The sequence below is a fragment of the Pelophylax lessonae genome (assembly GCF_965119305.1).
Source record: "Pelophylax lessonae genome assembly, chromosome: 3".
Lineage (NCBI taxonomy): Eukaryota > Metazoa > Chordata > Amphibia > Anura > Ranidae > Pelophylax > Pelophylax lessonae.
In genome coordinates this window covers 203019941-203041221 of record NC_138770.1, presented here as the reverse complement: position 1 = coordinate 203041221, position 21281 = coordinate 203019941, and the positions used below count along the sequence as shown (strand labels likewise).

At 43.6% G+C, this 21281-nt stretch overlaps 1 protein-coding gene across 1 annotated transcript; it reads right to left on the bottom strand.

Moving 5' to 3' along the window:
- Positions 1-4511: 4511 nt before the first annotated feature.
- Positions 4512-20811, bottom strand: POLR2D (RNA polymerase II subunit D). The gene is made up of 4 exons (XM_082249875.1): positions 20706-20811; positions 17524-17704; positions 15511-15606; positions 4512-4630 (listed from the first exon to the last, which is right to left on the bottom strand). The coding sequence occupies exons 1-4, from the start codon at positions 20776-20778 to the stop codon at positions 4552-4554; spliced, it is 429 nt and encodes a 142-aa protein (XP_082106001.1). The 5' UTR covers positions 20779-20811; the 3' UTR covers positions 4512-4551.
- Between the last annotated feature and the right edge of the window lie 470 nt (positions 20812-21281).

Below are 21281 nucleotides of genomic sequence, written 5' to 3'. Positions count from 1 at the left end.
ACTGGATCTTTTTCTGACACTTGTTTGCAAGTTAAAATCAGTTTTTTTTTTGCTAGAAAAGTACTTAGAACCCCCAAACATTTTATATATTTTTTTTAGCAGAGACCCTACAGAAAAAAATGGCGATTGTAATATTTTATGTCACACTGTATTTGCGCAGCAGTCTTTCAAACGCAATTAATAGACTTTAATGAATAAAAAAAAACCGTAACAGTAAAGTTATCCCAATTTTTTTTTGTTACACAGAGAATCGTGATCTTTATTCCAAGCTAAAAAATCGTGATTCTCAATTTGGCCAGAATCGTGCAGCTCTAATATATATATATATACATACATACATACATACATACATACATACGCATAGCAGCCCACATTACATTATTATATAGCCATCAAGCAGTGTCTGGCCTACCTGGTGATGACTGGTCCTGGCGCTCTGATCCGATGGCCTGGTCTTTAAAGAGGCAAATCCTTGCGATCCAGAAGTGGTTAAACCTGCAGGAGGACCAGGGCTTTTATCCATTAATGACTTTACTATTGCTTTAGGCCTGGTTCACATGTATGCGGGTTGGCGGCCCACATTTGCACACGCATAGCAGCCCATTGATTTGAACGGGCTGCTATGCCCTCATTTTCCGCAGAAAAAAGGTGCATGCAGCATTTTTTTAAAATTCAGTGGCCTTGAAATCCATCCTGCTTTTGCACCATGCGACTAACCTGCAGTTCCTGCTCTGGCAAGCTTTCTGCATTTTTTGTATACGTGGGCACGGCATTTAAAAACAGTTTGCGTGTGCAGCAACGGCAGGTAAGTCGCATGGTGCAAAAGCAGGATGGATTTCATGGCCACTGCATTTTTTTAATTCTGCATGCACCTTTTTTCAGCTGAAAACGCAGGCATAGCAGCTGAAGCCCATTCACATCAATGGGCTGCTATGCCTGTGCAAATGTGGGCCCCCAACCCGCATACATGTGAACCAGGCCTAAAGCAATAGTAAAGTCATTAATAGATAAAAACACCGGTCCTCCTGCAGGTTTAACCAATTAATGACTTTACTATTGCTTTAGGCCTGGTTCACATGTATGCGGGTTGGGGGCCCACATTTGCACAGGCATAGCAGCCCATTGATGTGAATGGGCTTCAGCTGCTATGCCTGCGTTTTCAGCTGAAAAAAGGTGCATGCAGAATTTAAAAAAATGCAGTGGCCATGAAATCCATCCTTCTTTTGCACCATGCGACTTACCTGCCGTTGCTGCACACGCAAACTGTTTTTAAATGCCGTGCCCACGTATACAAAAAATGCAGAAAGCTTGCCAGAGCAGGAACTGCATGTTAGTCGCATGGTGCAAAAGCAGGATGGATTTCAAGGCCACTGAATTTTAAAAAAATGCTGCATGCACCTTTTTTCTGTGGAAAATGAGGGCATAGCAGCCCGTTCAAATCAATGGGCTGCTATGCCTGTGCAAATGTGGGCCGCCAACTCGCATACATGTGAACCGCCAACCCGCATACATGTGAACCGCCAACCCGCATACATGTGAACCACCAACCCGCATACATGTGAACCAGGCCTAAAGCAATAGTAAAGCAATTTATAAACAACACCTCCTTCAGGTTTAACCACTTCTTGACCACAAGGATTTGCCCTCTTAATGACCAGGCCATCGGATCGGAGCCGAGCGCCAGGACCAGTTATCACCAGTTAGGCCAGACACTGCTTGATGACCTATTTTAGGCCTGGTTCACAGAGTCTGTACTGACTGACTATATAATAATGTGCATAAGGGAACCAAAGCCCCTAAATTCAGCAATGAAATTGAAGTGAGGTGGAAATTTAATAATAGAATACCGTGATAATACCGTATACCGTGGCAAAACCTTAATCAATTAATCGCAGCATGAAAATCTGATACCGTCACAAGCCTAGTCGTAACAGACGTCTTCTAGGGGCGCGGTCTCACGGTCATCTTCGCTTTAAATAGCGATAGAGAAGAGCGGATATGGTTAGAGTAACCCAGGAAACCACCACATGCGTTCCACCAACCGGAAGTGAACCGGATGTGTAACAGATAGTAGATTGCAGGGAATGAACCCGATAAATAATAAGTAACAAGATTACAAAAAATTTAACTTTTACAAAAATAATAAAAAAGCGGCCAAATATACTAAAATAAAAAACGCACACTAATTATAATCAGGACTTGACATCCATACCATAGTAATAGTGGAACCGTCCAATCATAGAAAAAAAACGGCGCCATCTAATGGAAATATAGCGGAATATGTTGGAGAACATTACATTACAAACAATACAAACACATGCTAAACAGTAGGCAATAAAAAAATATACCCACAACAATGGAAAACCTTGAGAGTAAGAAGGGATATAAATGGATTAGGAGTGTTTAATGAAGGCATTGAGGTCCCTTTCAATATTTAACCCCCTCGGGGTATGGCACTTCATCTTAAAAATCCAATTGGTTTCGAGTTTCGATACCCCACGAGTCATATTGCTGCCCCTCCAATTACCAACGTACCTGTCTATCCCCAAAAATAGGTTCCCCGTAGGGTCTCTATTATGGAACTTGTCATAATGGCGTGATTTTGCACATGCGCAGTAGGGCACTGGCTTCACTGCAGGTTTCCCTTCTCACGAATGGCAGCAGCACCAGATAGCCGATCCGAAAATTGGGTGGGGTGCTGTCGTCGTGGGTTCCCTGGACAGGTAAGTGTCTATATATTAAAAGTCAGCAGCTACAGTATTTGTAGCTGCTGACTTACATTTCTTTTTTTCCCTAGGGGGGAATTCCTCTTTAGGAGTCTACTAATGCAAAAACTTTGTATTGTGGGATCTATATGCAGTAAATACATGTACTCACAGTGTTCCATATACAGTTTCCTTTTTTATTTCACAAGCCTTTATTTATAATGTTCTCACACACTTACAAGCAAATCAAGCTGTCGAACAAAAGTGACAGGGGATAGGATAAAGCACAACTACCAGTGCTTGATCATCTGCACATACAGTATAAACAATCATGCATGACAATTGTGGACATTCATAAGATACAGATTTTTAAAGAAACTGTTGCCACAATCAAATTGTGAATTACCAGCCTTAATTTATCCATTGCTGTATATGCTCCAATATGGAGATTCTGAAATATTAGGAGTTGGGACTGCACTTCACAGAGGGACCTTGACGAGACAGTGTGGATCCCACATTATTTGCAAATGTTGTGCAACCAAAACCTGTGTTATTAAAGCAAATTGTTAGACTTGTCTTTTTTTAAAGGCTAGCTTATAAGTAAGTGTGCTGGGAAAACTTTTGTGTTGTGCAAAGCCCTTCAATGTGCACCTTATTTTAAAAGTTTTAATAAATTGGAGTAGATGCCATTTTAGTATAGCACTACGGCAAATGCCTGAATAAAAAACCAAAGCTCTGAGCACGCAGACATGTATCCATCCTTAGCTTGCAATTGATGTGATAAGAAATATTTCTAAATACCCTGTTAGTTTAAACACAGCATTGACTACTCTCAAAAATAAATCTCTTTAACATAAGCTTTATTTTCAAATCTCTCCAGAAAGCTGCTGACATTTTCATTTAGGCACCTGTCCCAGATGTGAAGCAATAATGCAAACTGGGATTGTGCATGTTTTAGGTTTGTGGCCTATGTGAACACATGATGCCTGACACAGGTCCACCCCCTTCCTTCAATCTAGCCATCTTGCTGCTGCATGCATTTGACTATATCAGCACCAGAGTAATACATTTGCAGATTAGAGATGTAGGAAATGCTTTCTTCACCCACATTGTAGCAAACTGATGACATTCCCTCAAGGTGATCTTAATAGCTTGGGAGGATCTCAAAGGCTACATTATAATTATAGAAATAAGATAGTTTGCTGTTTTTTTGTTTTGTTTACCTAACCTGTAGTTAGAGACTGACAGATCAGGAAATGTCTGTAGACAGTTACCACAAATTCCTCTTTAACAAGTGGATTTACATCAACCATACAAAAGAAAAATTCTATAAAACAGGCACACCCTAAATGTATGAGGGTACCTTAATCTGCCTTTAATTTACTTCTGGCCTTTGAGCACAGGGATATGTAAACAATCCTGACCCGTAGTCACTCAGTTTACATGTGAAAACCTCATGTTAGTAGAAGAAGAAAAAAAACCCCCCAGAGGTGTACCCATCAGCTTCCTGTACAACTTAATAAAATAAAAAAAAAGAAAGGGAAGAGGGGGGGACCAAACATACACGAAAACATAATAGCCAGTACAAAAATACATGAATTAGCTTGGTTTGATGTCAGATATCAGAATGTCCATGGTCAGATGAACAGTTTAACTGCTGATAAAATTCAGCATTCTTGAAGGAATTATGCAAAAAAAATAAATGTTATTGGGGACAAAGACTATGATACAGAATAAAATACACCAATAGTTTCTACAAGTAGAGTCCAAAGAATGAAGGGGCAAAAGGTGAGCACCGGAGATGACCAGAACAGTAGATAGTCCATCTTTTAAGAGATTTCCCCATTTAGTATTGGAAGCTTCTCTTTGTCTGAATATCATCCAAAATCTGCTGTAACTCCTCATCTTCAAATCGTCCTTCAAGACTACGGAAAGAAAAACAAGATTTTAGGGAATCCATACAATAGGTAAAAAAAGAACACTAAATTAAGCTTAGAATACACATGTGGCTGTGGGGGAGGAGCAGTTCAGTAAAACACACCACCCTAACCAGTCACCTTTTCATGATCTCATACTTTGCAGCCATAAGGAAGTGCTGATATCACCCAGGCCTGTACTTAATCAGTTACACACAGAGCTCATCCCAGGTACTCTGATATTTCAGTCAGTGCCTTTGCTTTCACATCACTAAGCAGAGGAGTCTTCCCTTTCTCTGGAGTCAGCAGGCTATGTTGTATTGATATTTACCAGCTATTGGAAATGGAAAATAACACCCTGCCTCTTTACCCATGTTCGCTTTATGTTTCTCTATGGCTAAAGCTAAAAAAAGTGATCTGCACCTACAGGAATACCTAAAATCAAGTTTTTATGAATGCTCTGGATGTTTACCAATTGTAATATAAGTAATGTTTGAAGTTCAATCTGCAGCCAGCTAGGATTTTAAACAGTTAAAATAAATGATTTTTGTACCGTTAGTGAAAACCTTTTCTTGGGAGACCACTGAGGGACACTTGAAGACTTAAACCTTTGAAATATACTACAGCCTACGGCAGTATTTAACAGTGGCAAAACAATAAAATAAAAAAGGGTGGAACCTGTCACTCAATGGGCACCAAGATAGGATCTTTTCTCATTAAAGCGGTTGTAAACCCAAAATGAAAAAAAAAAAAAAGAAAACCTGCAAGACAAAAGGCATAATGAGCTAGTATGCATCGCATACTAGCTCATTATGTATTACTTACCTTAGAACGAAGCCCCGACACGGACCCCCGGACGTCGCTGCGGGCACCGCCATGATCCCTCGCCGTCTCCGGCGCTGTGATTGGCCGGAGCGGCTATGACGTCACTCCCGCGCATGCGGGCGGGAGTGATTTTCCGGCAAGCTCCCGGCAAGCAAAACTGAAGGTCCCCCCCGGACCTTCAGAGCGCATGCGCCGCTCGCGTGAGCGGCTGCATGCACTGCAAATATCTCCTAAACCGTGCCGGTTTAGGACATATTAATTATACCTACAGGTAAGCCATATTATAGGCTTGCCTGTAGGTAAAAGTGTAAAAAAGCATGATACTACCGCTTTAAGTGATAGAGGAAGCCTTAAACCTTCAGGATGTCTAAATCGAAGGATGGGCAACATAGGAAATAACCTTTACACCTAAAGCATCATCATATTAGGCTGCATCATTCACCTGGTAGAATACAGAGAACAGGGTATTTGTGCAGTGTTAGACTTTTGTTTTGAACTTGGATAACGTTGTAAACAGAAGACCAGGCAAAAGCCTTGAAAACCTGGGAAACTGCTGCTTGATGCCAAGAGCCCAAGAAGCACTCACAGATCTGCTAATATTAATCTTAATGGTAAGTTGTTGAACCCAAGCTTTGTGACCATGAGCTTTAACGATGCTCTGTCCAGGCCACCTAAACACAGTGGAATGAGAAGCCAGAGTAGATTTATACTGGATCCATCTGGCATTACAAAAAGGAATCAGTCTTCCTGAAAAGAGCAGGGGCTGAGACAGACTCACAGCCCAATTCACATCCAATGTAGGGAAATTCCCTTTAAGTGAACTGAAGCTGAACAGAGGGACAAAAGAACAATGTCTTGGTTGATCAAAAAAACAAAAATATCTTGGGCAAGAACAAAGGAATTAGGACTCAACACCACCTTGTACCAGTATGCAGTACCAGAAAGCTTTACCCTGCAAGGAATCCTATCAAGTTCAGACAGTCACCTTGCAGAGGTGATGGCTACAGGAAACAATGCCTTGTTAAGGGGGGAGGGGCAGAAACATTTCTGATGTGTTCAAACAATAAAGTGGTTGCAACGCCTGAAGGTTTTATATGTTGGCTGCATTCCATGCATGAAGGTAACAAAAAAATCTCCAATATGCAGCTCCCCCCGCAACCCCCCTAATACCTACCTGAACCCAATCCAGCGATGTGCATGAGAGCGGCTGCTCTCCCGGGTCCCTGCCTCCTCATTGGCTGAGTTACAACAACGGGCTCCCACTGCTGTCAATCACAGCCTGTGAGAAGGGAGTAGGGACGGGCCCGAGTCCCATTCGGTCTGTCTTATGGAAACCCAGATTGGGCCTCTGGGAGGGAGGAAGCAACCGGTTCTGTGGGCACTCAAAAGGTGGAGGAGCCAAAGACAGTGGGAACCCCTCGGGCACGCAAAACAACGAGGTGGGCTACCTACCACAGTCTACCCCGACTTCACAGTCCAATAGCCCGGTGAAATCCAAACAAAAGACGGACCATGCCGCCGCAGCCCCATCACAAGGCATTACCATCAATGACACCCTGGAATTCCAGGAGACTATGGCAGCTTTACCTGCAGGGGACCAGCCTGTGATGGCCTCTATGTTAAGAGACATGATGCTTTCACTACGCTCTGCTATACATTCTGACATGCTGCAATTAATGTCTCAGTGCAACACTGCGGTGGTTGCTGTGACTGACAGAGTGACAAAAATTGAAGACAAGATGGGGGAGTTTGCCAATACATTCAACGATATGGTGGATGCACATAACGATCACGATGACGAAATAATATGGCTTAAGTCTAAGGTGGCGGACCTTGAGGATCGTTCCAGACGGAACAATATCAAAATAAGAGGCATACCCGAATCGGTTAAACCTCAAGACCTGTCTGACTACTTCACTTCTATTATGCAGGACTTATTACCGAATGTGACACCCAATGACCTGGCAATAGATAGGATCCACAGGCTACCAAAACCTAAACATATTCCTGATAAATACCCCAGAGATGCTATTGTCAGGATCCATTTCTATACTGTGAAAGAGAGGGTCATGGCGCGGATGAGGAAGGCCGTAGACCTCCCGGTCAGCGTGCAAGGCCTGTCATTTTATGCGGACCTATCCGCTCACACCATGAACAGGAGAAGGAACTTGTTGACAGTGACGAAACCCCTGAGAAACCATCATATCCAGTATCGCTGGAACTATCCGGCAACACTCCTAGTCACTAAGGGGGACAAGGAATTTAAAATAACAACCCTGGAATATGGCATTAACCTGCTCCGTCAGTGGGGTATACTGGACTCTGATGACTCAGACACGCAGCACCAATCTAGGGGTCCTGACTGTTCCCCGTCCACCTGACGGAGGAATTCTTCCTGCAAGTGTCTATTTGCTTCATGTGGGAGTTGACCCTCCATTCACTAGATCGCCTAGTTTCAGATATCCGGCAGTTCTGTTCGGCTGCTTATAGTATCTTGTACTAATTGCCCCAAGTTAGCAGATTTTCATTCTGCCCAGATTTCCACCCGGATATCGTCAATTTTTACTTACAGGCGCCACCTGTTCCTAGCGCCTTGTGTTGTATGTGTTTTTCTTTTTTCTTTTGTTGTATCTTTTTCGCACTTTATTTTTGCTTTTTCTTTTGACTATTTTTTGACGCCTGTACCTTGCAGAGCTCACACCGCTTCATACCACCATGTCTTTCAAACTGACATCATTGAACGTTCGGGGTCTTAACAGTCCGTTTAAACGCCATATGCTGTACAGAGAACTTAACACACAAAAATGTGATGTCATGCTCATTCAGGAAACCCATTTCTGTGCCGCAACGCACCCCATGCTTAAGTTCAAGCAATTCCCCCATGTTTACTATGCCAATGGCCCTAAGAAAAAAGGGGGAGTGGCCGTCCTCATTAAAGACTCTGTGGATTATAAGTACATTTCGCACCACTGACCCTGAGGGCCGCTTCCTCTTGTTGAAATGTGAAATTAACAACGTCAAGTACTCCCTCCTCAACGTCTATGCCCCCAATGCTAACCAAAATTCTTTTTTGAAGAAGATGTGGAAAAACATTAAACCGGATCTTTCCGGATTTGTACTGCTGGGGGGAGACTTGAATTTAGTGGCCAATTGTCGCCAGGACATTTCCAGGGACCATCCAATGCACCCCCGCAGAGCGGACTTATCCAAATTTCTGATTGCCTCGGACCTACAGGACATCTGGAGATGTCATCACTCCTTGGAGAGGGACTTTTCCTTTTTTTCTAAAGTTCATTCCTCGTATTCCAGGATTGATATGATCCTCTCTGATAAGTTTTTGTTGCAAAAAGTAGTTGAATCTACCATAGGCCAAATCACTTGGTCGGACCACGCACCAGTTTCAGTGACTATAGGCCCTCAGGTCTGCTCCACGAGAGCCAACAGGTGGAAAAACGACATTACTATCTTTTGTGACCCAAGGACTTCCTCCGAGGTCCAAGTGGCCCTGGAGGAATTCTTCCGCAACAATGCTAATGGGGAAACTTGCCCATTTATGGTCTGGAACGCTCATAAGGCATTTATGCGAGGTTTCCTCATGTCTAAAAGTGCAGCTAAACGGAGGCAGAGGAGGCAGCAGTTGGAGGGCATGTTACAAAAAATCCAACAGTTGGAATCCCTTAACAAGCTAAACCCGCTTCCACACATCACTGACCAGCTGACGCAGGCCCAAAATGAGTTGCGCTTACTGCTACTAGGACAGCATCAAACTCAAATCCGCAAGATGAAAGCTAACTTTTTTGCTCACGGAAACAAGGCTGGCAAACTTCTAGCCAACCATCTAAAAGACGAACGTACCCGACAACGCATCTCTAAACTGACTCACCATTCGACTGGACAGACCTTGACCAACCCCAAAGATATTGCAGACGCCTTCAGTCAATACTATGGCTCCCTTTATAATTTGAAAGACGATGTGTCCACTCCCCAACCGTCCCCGGAGGACATAGATAATTTTCTAGCGTCAGTCTCCCTGCCCAAACTGACTCCATCAGCATTGTCAGACTTGAACCTCCCTATCTCCGCGGCGGAAATCTCCACCGCAATACTATCACTACCCTTAAAAAAAGCTCCTGGCCCTGATGGATTTTCATCAGAATACTATAGACAATTTGTACAGATTTTGGCCCCAAGGCTTCAGGATGTGTTCCACAGAGCTGCCTCGTCTGCCTCCTTTCCTCCAGAAATGTTGGAGGCTACTGTTATAACACTTCCTAAACCGGGGAAACCCCCGGACTGTGCGAAGAATTTCAGACCCATATCATTATTGAACGTGGATCTGAAGGTCTACGCCAAAATTTTGGCTAACCGGCTAGCTAAGTTCCTGCCTGACCTTATTAACCAGGACCAGGTGGGTTTTATACTGGGCCGTCAGGCTACTGACGCTACAAGGCGCCTCCTGAATCTCATCCACCATGCCGAATCCACAAATACGCCCACAGTGTTCCTGTCCCTTGACGCCGAAAAGGCCTTTGACAGGATTCACTGGGGATATCTACATAAAGTTTTGCAACGTTTCGGCATGGGGGGTGAGATTTTGGACGCGATTATGGCTTTATATACTCAACCTTCGCCCTATGTCTACACAGAGGGTATGTTCTCTACGAAATTTGATATCACAAATGGGACCAGGCAAGGGTGTCCACTTTCCCCATTGGTCTTCGTTCTACTGATGGAGCCTCTGGCGGAAAGGATTAGAAACCACCCGGGTATCAGGGGTCTAGACATCCACGGTTTTCCAAATAAGATTTCATTGTTCGCGGACGATGTTATCCTATCCATGACAGCCCCAAAAACCTCCCTTGCTGCAGCTCAGGAAGTTCTTCAGGAATTTCACTCCATCTCATACTACAAAATCAATGACACTAAGTCACACATGCTAGGGGTGGGAATAGATGACGACACACACACTGAGATTGAACAGTTAGTACCCTTCCAGTGGAGTCAGGGTCCTATTGATTACTTGGGCATCAAGCTGACAAGTAATACGAAGGATTTATTTAAGTATAACTTCAACCCATTTATGGACACCTTGACAGGTGACATCGACAGATATGGTAAACATTTCCTTTCATGGTCGGGCAGGAATGCGGCATTTAAAATGTTAACATTCCCGAAGCTCCTGTACCTTTTCAGGGCGCTTCCCATTAAGATTCCCCAAGCATTCTACCGCAAAGTGCAGTCCGTGGTCTCTGGGTTCCTGTGGGCCGGGAAAAAACCCCGCTGCTCTCATAAGCTTTTGATCAGACATCCCCTGGTGGGAGGCATGGGGGTTCCAGATATGAAGGACTATCATATGGCAGCAATCCTCTCACAATCTCTACATTGGCTAAAACCAGATCAGGCTCCCGGCTGGACCAGGTTAGAAAAATCGGTGGTGCCACAGGGGTCCTTGGCGGACTTGATGCTCAGCATCCCTCTATCTAAACGTGCATTTTCTGTGGTACACCCGACTATAAGTGCCACAATACAAGCCTGGCAGTATTTTTTTACCCATAATAACTCGGTAGGCCGCAGAGTGGATATCCCTGTCCCTCTGACGGCCCTCTCCTTCCTTTCCCCAAACCTGAAAGTAAACCACTGGCCATCTTTTGGCATACATACAATCCAAGACTTTAAAAATAATCAGGGTAGCTCCTCCTTTGCCACCAGGTGTGCGAGGTTCCCCTCGTATGCCGGGGAGTTTTTCACGTTCTGTAGGGTGACTCAATTGATATCTAGCCTAGAAGCGACTAGTATCTCCATGCCAGCACAGGTTCACTCCCTATGTTTTGGATCCAGCAAACAGCTCAAAGGCATAGGCACATTCTACACAGCTCTACAGGATAAAGGGTCATTTATCAAACACACCCATCATCTCAAATGGGAAAGCGAACTTAACCAGGAATTCACCACTAAGCAATGGCTAAACTCCTATAAGCTTACTCGAACACATACCAGATGCTCCAACTTCAGGGAAGGGCTTCAAAAACTACATCTCAGGTGGTACAAAACACCATACACTATTGCCAAGTATTCCCCAGAGACATCTAATTTATGTTGGAGAGGGTGCGGTCAAGTGGGCACCCTAATACATGTGATGTGGTCCTGTATCTCTCTGAGAAGTTTCTGGACCTCTGTATCAAAACTTATTGCTTCCATTACGGGAATCTTAAACAGAGTGACGGTTGAACAGGCCATCTTAGGTATTAATGTAGACAGGTATCCCCCCCAATTTAGGACTGTCGTCCAAAACATTCTTTTTGCTGCTAGATTGTCCATAGCACGCAAGTGGAAATGTGTAGATGTTCCCTCTCAGAGGGAGGTCATTCAACTTGTAGGAGAATCTTGTATCTACGAAAAAACCCTAGCCCTAACTGAACTTAAGGTAAAACAATTTCAGGCCAAATGGTCGATCTGGAATGATTATTTCCCCAAACATAGTTCAAGTTGAGCCCAATTATCTGTGGGTGATGGATTCGGGGGGGCCGGGGCGGAGGGTAGCTAGACCCGAACTGGGGGGTGGCAGCATGTTCCCTGGATGGGGCACCCTCCTAGAAATGTAAAATTTCCATTTACTAAATCAATGTAGAAATCGGTCATAAGCCCCTCCGCCTACTCCCCGCCCGATCAGGTCATTGTAGAAACATGTATTAAGATATTGGCTAACGAGGTTTGTTCACTAATTTACTGCCGATGAATGTATCCATTGGGAAGCTGTGGGCTTTACCCGTATGGTTATTAGATGGCACCATATCTTACTTGTTTGTTCAAAACATTGTATTTTCCTCTCTATTGTTTGCGTAGTTGTGATATGTACAAATGCTTTGCTACTTCGTACTTGTATGTATTTTGTGTTTTTTTTTTCTTTCTTATTTTCTGAAAACCAAATAAAAAGAATTAAAAAAAAAAAAAAAAAAAAGGTGGAGGAGCCCAGAGAACCAGCAGGGGACCTGAGAAGAGGAGGATCGAGGCTGCTCCATGCAAATCCACTGCACAGAGGAGGCAAGTAGAACATTTTGTGCGTTTTTTTTTTTTTTTTTTTTTTTTTTAGAAAATATAACTACGCCTTTGATATCTGAAATGGCAGAACTAGACTCAGATTCTTATGGAGTGATAGGGGGAACAGACAAGGGGAGCTACATGAGACGCCCCCTATACAAAAGGTCTGAAAGGTCAATAGTCTCCTAAAAAGAACAAAACGTGCAAAAACATCACTTTTGAGTGCCGAGAGCCAGATGCCGATCCAGACCCATCTGCAGAAGAAGAGGATTCATGCCAAAGAGAACCTGGGCTTCAACAGCTATATAATTTAGGCCACTGACTGAAGCAGGATTACAAAAGAAGTCTTTGGCAGGCCATAGACGATTCGAATTACGTACGATTTATCGTTCGATAAACGAAAGCGGCACTCGTGCACATCATCGAGTGTACCATCAATGTGAGCCGAAAATCGTACGACAAAACACTATTTTTTTGTGCCTTTTAACCACATCTCTACCGGACACACTCCCTACTGTTCTGTGTTTTGTTAGGCGAAATCATACAACTCCCCCACTAATGATACGAAATTCGGCCGATTTTCGCAAAAAAACCCAACATGTTGGATATGTGAATTTTTGCTGTCGTACGAAAATCAAACGTTTTACATACCACACTAACAATACGAAAATCGCTCGATAACACTGCCATTTACGATTTTCGAACGAAATTCGAATCGTCTATGGCCTGCCTTTGGGACAAAAGATGCTGGTGATCTGGTAGAACCCACACGTCTTGCAGGAGTCTTAGCAGATTGACACACAACATCCACCTGGGCCAGAATGGAACAATGAGGATCACTGGAATGCCCTCTTGCGCATTCCTACAAAGCTTCAAGGATGGAAAGGCATAGGTTAGGATGTCCTGGCTCCACAGAACCACTGCTTCCGCTAGAGGATTGCTGTAAGTTTTTTGTTAAAACCCAGAGTCCCCAAGAGAGCCACATCCACCATACCCAACCTGCCACACAGGCCCTGGAACACCACCAGGTGTAGGGACCACTTCTTCCAATCCATATGCTGGGGGCTGAGAAAGTCTGGCTGCCAACTGTCTACCTCTTGAATGTACATGGCTGACAAGTTTGGAATATGATGTTCTGACCATTGATGTAGAACACCACCAGGTCATTAGCTGACTGAATCTGGATAGGATGACCTCCGGTATTATGGTCCAACGCCATAAAGTTCTACAGAATTATTAGGAGACCGGGACTCCTGCCCTTTCTGTCATGAGGTTCCTCCTTAAGATGGTAAGAGAGGACTTTGATGCCAGAAACAGAATCCTAGTTCTCTGTGACAGACAAATCGGTCTGTACAGACACCATATGGACAATCCCACGGATGAAAGAATGCTGCATTGTAGAGATCTGAAGTCAAATTGGGCAAATATGACTGCCTCAAAAGAGCCTACCCACAGGCCTAAGATTCTCATTTCAAAGCAAAGCAACGGAAAGCTCCTGAACAGGACAGTTCAAATTGAAGACCCAATTGGGTTTATTTACTAAAGCTAGAGAGTGCAAAAGCAGGCTCACTTCTGCACAGAAGCCATTCAGCTTCCAGATTGTATTGCCAAAGCGTAAATGAACAACCTCAGGTTAGGAAACTGATTGGCTACCATACACATCTGCGCCAGAATCTGAGAGCACTAGCCTTAGTAAACATACCTCTATGTGTCTAAAGTTTCTACTGTGCTCGAGAGCAGCGCTCTCTCCCCCTCGCAAGGCAGTTTGATAGTAGAGGAGCCAATAACTCCTGCTACTGTCAATCAAATCCTGTGATGAGGGAGTAGGGCAAAGCCGCACGCTTTGTCACTGGACAGAGACAGCACAGCTCGGGATCGAGTCTGCAGGTGTGCCACTAGAGCAGTAATGACAAACCTTGGCACCTCAGATGTTTTGGGACTACATTTCCGATGCTCAACTACACTGCAGAATGCATGAGCATCATGGCAAATGTAGTTCCAAAACATCTGGGGTGCCAAAGTTCACCATCACTGCACTGGAGGAAGCAGCCTCCTATGGTGACACAAAGGGAAGAGGAGCCAGGAGCTCCAGTGGGAGACCTGAGAAAGAGGAGGGTCGTAGCTGCTCTGTGCAAAACCATTGCACAGAGCAGGTGAGTATAAATGTTGTTTAAAAAAAAAAAAAATAAAATAAAAACATTTAGCATTTACATTTACTTGAAGGACAGGACTAACAGATCTAGAAAACGCTTTGCAGCTAAACTTTTACCAGAACAGAGTCTGGAAAGCCACTTCCTGACTATACCCACAATTTCAGTCGTGAGGTCCAGACGCAGTACCATAAAGGCCAAGCTAAAAAGAACCATGCTAGAAAGCTGCAGTCGAAAAGACAAAGCTTCAGCAGCAATATATTTTAAGACACTAGAAAAAAAAACTGAAGCATGCTGATAGAGGGAGGGGTTATCTTAGACTATTCCCCTGCTCCTACAACTGGCTCACCACCTCTTTTGGCACACCACCCAGTCTGGATACCATGAGGACACATTACAAGTAACAGGATAATGATCGATCTCCTTAAGGTTTCAAGTTTAGATTTGGGTAACCTTTGCACGTCCCAGTGACATGCAGCACTAAGACGGTTTGTGTAAATATAGTAGGGGCCAAATTCTCTACTTAACATGTTGGAAGTGCCTAATCATCTAACCTCTTTCCCAATTTACCAGCACAATCTGATCATGAAGAGCATGATAAGACATACATGCTGATGTGACTGTGCCTTCAGCTTCTGTCAAAAACAGGAGGATGGTGAATAAACATTTATTGTAATGGGGAAAAAAAAGCCCTGTACTTCACTGTAAATATTCCTCATGGTTACACCTTAAGAAGGACGGGAGAGATTTAAAAGAAAATGCAAACGCACATCCCCCCCCTTATAGAATTTATACTATAGAAGGCTTGAGACAATGGGACTGAGAAGGGTTTGTGAGCTGAGAGAGACAGGCTAGAATCTTTATAAAGATACATACCTGGGAATCAGTGCTTTTGCCTCATCTGCTGTTTCTGGACACAAATTGGCTAAACAGGCCAACTCAAATCTGTGCAGCTTTTTCTGTAACAGCAAGCTGTGTGGGGAAATAAAATGAAATGTTACGACACTAAATCAGTTAGTCCTACAATGGTCCTCCAAACATATTAGTTCTGCACCTCTGTTTATATCAAACACATGAATACAGGTATACTGGAAAGCAGTCATCACTTCATAGAATTTTTAATTCTACAATGAAAGGACTTTGAAATTTGCAGGCAGAGCTAAAGCTAAAAATCACATCTGTGTATTTTTAGCATACATAGATTTTAACTATCTGTTCCTTAATACATAGGATATACAAATCAACACAGACCTAGTGAATGCATAAACCATGCCATCAGTAATTCTGAGCATTATCATATATTACCAAAGTAGTCTGGTGGCCAAAACATAGATATATACAGGTATACACATATACATTGTACATTCACATCAATCCCTACCTTCAAGGAGCTTACAATCTAAGGTTCCTAAGCCACATTCATACACACACACACACACACACACACACACACACACACACACACACATAGTAGGGCCAATTTAGACAGGATCCAATTAACCTAACAGCATGTCTTTGTAGTGTGGGAGGAAACCCAAGCAGGCACAGGAAGAACATGCACACTCCAGGCAAGTAGTGTCGTGGTTGGGATTTCGAAGAAGCGACCCTTTTGCTGCTAGGTGAAAGTGCTAACCACTACACCACTGTGCCGCCCCACAGTGCATCATGGTATGATGTATCTGTTCAAATTTGATATGTTCTTTATTGAACCCCAAAAGCTACAAACAAAACTCATTTAAAAGCATATATTCTATACATTTTTTTTTTCTTTTTACAGTTCACAATCCAAGCAGGCCCCTTAAATGTCTAACAATGATACTACAAAACAAAAAACTGTTTAACACCCCGTTCACACTATGGCAGATCCGACTTCGGGGCGACCTGTGAAGTCACATGCAGCGCGACTTCGGCGCAACTTGCACGGACTTCATAAAATGAATGTCTATGCAAGTCGCTCAAGGTCGCCCCGAAGTAGTACAGGACCCTTTTTCTAAGTCGGAGCGACTTGTGTCGCTCCTATTAGAACCGTTCCTGTACCGCACAATGGGAGCGTGACGGACCGCGACTTGTCAGGCTGACAAGTCGCGGTCGAAGTCAGATCAGTGTGAATGGACTCTAAGAGTGCAACGACAACACAGAGGACTACCTTCTGTATAACAAAGCATGTTGCATTTCTCAAGAAAGATGGTTTGAATAAAATGACATACCCAGTGCTGGCCCTCTAAAAGTTACAGGCCTATAGATATTAGATGTTCACCAACTTACGCAAAAGTCTAATGTTTACAGGGGAATAAAGCCACTAGGTTTATTGCAAGGAAAATCAATTGGAAAGGTCTGTAAAGTTGTTGTATTGTTAGGGGTTTCTCTCTAATAAATCAGCACCAGATGTATCAATGGTGTCTTAATGCATTGGCCAACATAAGAGGAGGAATTAAAGAGTGGTAAAAAAATAAACCCTGCATTACTCTGCTACATGGGCTTCTAAAAGGTTACCAAGAGGCATATCCTGAATGATCAGGTCCAATCCACATCACTCTAAAATAGAAATTGGCATAGGTGGCCCAGGAAGACCTGAAACAGATCTATCTGCTTTGTTAATGTGGTGCCTGTCACTCGTGTCAGTTTCCTGTGCCATTATAAAGCTTTTTGAATTAGCCCAAGGGGTTGGTTGATGCAGTCATTTGTTTGTGGGATCTGCTGCTTAGCACAGATGCCTAAGGGGAGTTCAAACACCCTCTAGTGTCTACATTCAGCTCTACAGTTTTATATTTCTATCACAGGCTCAACTAGACTCCAGAAGCACTACAGACAGAGGACAAACTACCAAGATATTCTGAATTGGTATGGGTGTGTATGGGGTAGGTTTAAAAGAACATATTTTGCATGTACCTTCTGACACTGGCAATGGTTTCTCTGTTCTTGAACCGACTAAATCTAGCTGTGTAGTTGAGAGTTTTCATAAATACTTCAGACAACTCTTGTTCCTCTTCAGCGCTCTCATTTTGTTGTTTCCGATGCTCCAACAACATGTGCACTTCGGAATTCAGAAGCGTCTCTGCGCTCTCAAACTCTGCAGGCAAGAAAATGGATAGGCATGAGTCACAAAAAGTGGAGCACTTTGATGTGCTGGCAGGTGCAGCCATACCTAGTACTGTTCAAATTCCTCTCACCCACACACAAAGTTTCTCTTCTATTACCATTCACATAAACCATGAAAATTCTAAAACAATCATTTCAAAGAAAAATAAAAGCAAAATCAAAGTTTTTTTTTTTTAACTTGCTCCATACTGCCAGGTACTGTGGTTCCTTCCATCAGCTGCCACATTACTAAAGGGCACAGTAGTGCCATTGCACCTGGAACGAGGTACCACAGTGCCCAGGGGAACATGCTATAAGATAGTGAAGTGAAAAAGAGCTGATGGCTGCTATTGTGAATGTGCGCTCGTTAGCAGCCCCTGCTGTTAAAGATACAGCTGAAGCAGCAAAAGAGTTACAGTAGAAGGAAAGGGATTGCAATAACGAATCACTTAAATGTTGCTTCCCCTTGGCTCTGACTTGCCCTGTATACATTCTTTTTGTCTATGTGGTCACATGACTGCAAAGCTCTGGCGCTTTTCTGTTAAGCAGTGGGTCTAACAATGGTGCTGTATATCAGGGAGCTGTGACATATTCCTGCCAGTGTCCATAGCTACCAGAGTTGCCAAGCGTTGTCAGCTGGGAGATTTCCCTCCCACCATTTAATTGGTAAGTTATGGTCATGCCTTTCCTTCTGATTTAATAGAAAGTTTGGCAATGTCTACCCCCATTCCCCCGCACACATTTGATGACCCAGTGTGGGCCCACACTGTTTTGCCATTTACCCCTACAGCTCCAGGGTCACTATGAAGAGGAACCTGGCTCCAAATAGACTGGAAACAGTTCCCAATAGAAGGCTTCAAACAGAAGAAAGTCAGCAACAGTAGTCCTTGTATTTACATCACAATTATTTAAAAGAGGAAGTAAACCCTCCTCTGACACTTTTACCTATAGGTAAGCCTATGATGAGGCTTACCTTTAGGTACTGTAAATATCTCCTAAACATGTACCGTTTAGGAGATATTTACCTTACATGCAGCCAGTGACATCACTGGGGCATGCGCTCTGAAGGAACGGCCGCTCGTGCCGTTCCTTCAGAGCCCCGTGCCGTGACAGTCGGCTCCCGCGCGCATGCACGGGAGTTATGTAATCGCGGGTCCGGCCAATCAGATGGCCGGATGCCACGATCCCGGAAGATGGGCGACTGAACATGTCGCCCATCATACAGGTAAGCGGGCGGCACGGCTCATTCTAAGGTAAGTATTTCATAATGAGCTAGTATGCGATGCATACTAGCTCATTATGTGTTTCTCTTTCAGGTTGGAAAAAAAAATAATTTTTAATGAGTTTACAACCTCTTTAACAACCTCAGCTCTAGGTTTTACCCCTTTCATGACAAGGCCATTTTTTGCTATTTAGCACTGTGCTACTTTAACTGGGAATTGCACGGGCATGCAATGCTGTATCCAAATTAAACGTATATCATTTTGTACACACAAATAGAGCTTTCTTTTATTTGTATTTGATCACCACTGTGTTATTTTTTATTGCATAAACTGAAAAAGACCAAATCTATTGAAAAAAAAAAAAAAAGGACAATATTTATTACTTTCTGCTATAAAACCTATCCATATGCCTTTTAGTTAGGCAAAGCCACAGGTTTTCACTGTGCAACTTTACAACCTTTCAGCCACCGGCATCCTAACAACCAACGAGGTCATAAGTTGATAAGGAGGACATCGGGTGCCCGCACAGCACCCTTGTTTGCCCCTCCCCCTCAGCACTGGGGTCACATTAGCTGAGTGAAGGGAGGAGAAACGCTGGAGTACTAGTCAGTACCAGAATGCAAAGGTGTGTGTTGCTCAGGAAATAATCATGCTTGGTGTCATACATGTTTGGATGTTGCTGTGTAATGTAAAACTATTTTAGTTTTTTTACATTTCAGAATGGGGTGCCTCAAGATTCTGCAGAATTGTAAAAGGCACCTTGACTGGAAAAAGATTGGGAAACATTGGTCTAGGCGGGCAGGGATAAGCAAACTGTGGCCCTCCAGCTGCTGCAAAATTACAAGTCCCATCATGCCTCTGCGTGTCATGCTTGCGGCTGTCAGAGTCTTGCTATGCCTCATGGGACTTGTAGTTCTGCAACATCTGGAGGGCCACAGTTTGCATATCCCTGGTTTAGTGGAAAGAAAAAAAAGGTGTGAAAAAGGTAAACAAGGAAGAAAAGGGGGGGGGGGGAAGAGATATCTGTAGCACAGGGACTTTTTCCAGGGTAAAGATCTCATTTAAAGATCACTATACACTTACAAGCTGATTGTACAATCTCCTTGATCTACACACTGCTGTGTAGTAAGAGGGCCTACCCGATCAGATACAAATATATTAGGCAAGTTCTTAGGATTAGTAGTTTTGGTAAACCTAAAGCTGAATGTATGGTCAGATTGTAATGTGTATGGGGACCCTAACATCAGTTCTGGTGGCAGTATGGAGGGGAATCGTGGATCTGCAGGCCTAGCTGACTACATACAATTAGATGGTTTATAGAAGAGTTTTGTACAATCCTTTCCGTTTCCCTGCAATCAGGTAGGCCTTCTTTGTATACAGCTGTTGATATATGTACAGACGATCGTACCATTGGGTTGTATGGGCAAGCTCTAGGTCAGGGATATGCAAGCTGCGGCCCTCCAGTTGTTGCAAAACTACAAGTCCCATCATGCCTCTGTCATGCTTCTGGGTATCAGTGTTGCTATGCCTCATGGGACTTGTAGTTCTGCAACATCTGGAAGGCCACAGTTTGCATATCCCTGCTCTAGGTGATAGAACTTGGCTCAGACTGGAGAATGAAATAAATAGAAGAGGTGTAGGGAGTCCAGGAACACGCACTGCCTAGAAGAGCACAACAAGGCGCCATTTATACAGGAGCTGCCTGCCACACAGACCCAGCACTCCTTCTACACTGAGAACTCAGCCGGTGTCCGCACCGTCACTTCTCACCTTTGGCGAACAGTAACTGAGACGCGTCCTCCTCCGCATCAGCCGAACGAACTTCACCTCCTCCGGCCGCCATACTGGATTTCCCGGGTGTAGAATCTAAAGGAAGCGGAAGTACGTAATAAACCATAGAGCCCTCTTCACGGAGAGTGCATTCCACCCTCCTCTTTGTGGCCGCTCCACCCCCGCCTCATTCCTCTCTATGGTTGGCAGAACTATGAGCTGTTCTGGCATGAATACCAAAAAAAACCTGAAGTGGGCTCTTCAGGTTTTCACCACGCAATGCAATGATTAATTCAATGCAATGTTTAAATAATACATTTTATTTAATATCTATAGGCGAACAGAACAATATAAATACATTGGCATGAACAGTCCAGTCAAAGCACACCCCCCACCACCACTATTTACATCAATTTATTATGTCTGAATATTGCGTGATTGTGTTTATATACAGCAGCCGGTGATGTGGAGGATGCTCTATGGCTACGCATTTCACAGCTATAATAACAGCTTCTTCAGCAGAGTGGAACACCAATGATGTGGCACCATTCCTTCCACTTACACCAGTGATGAGGC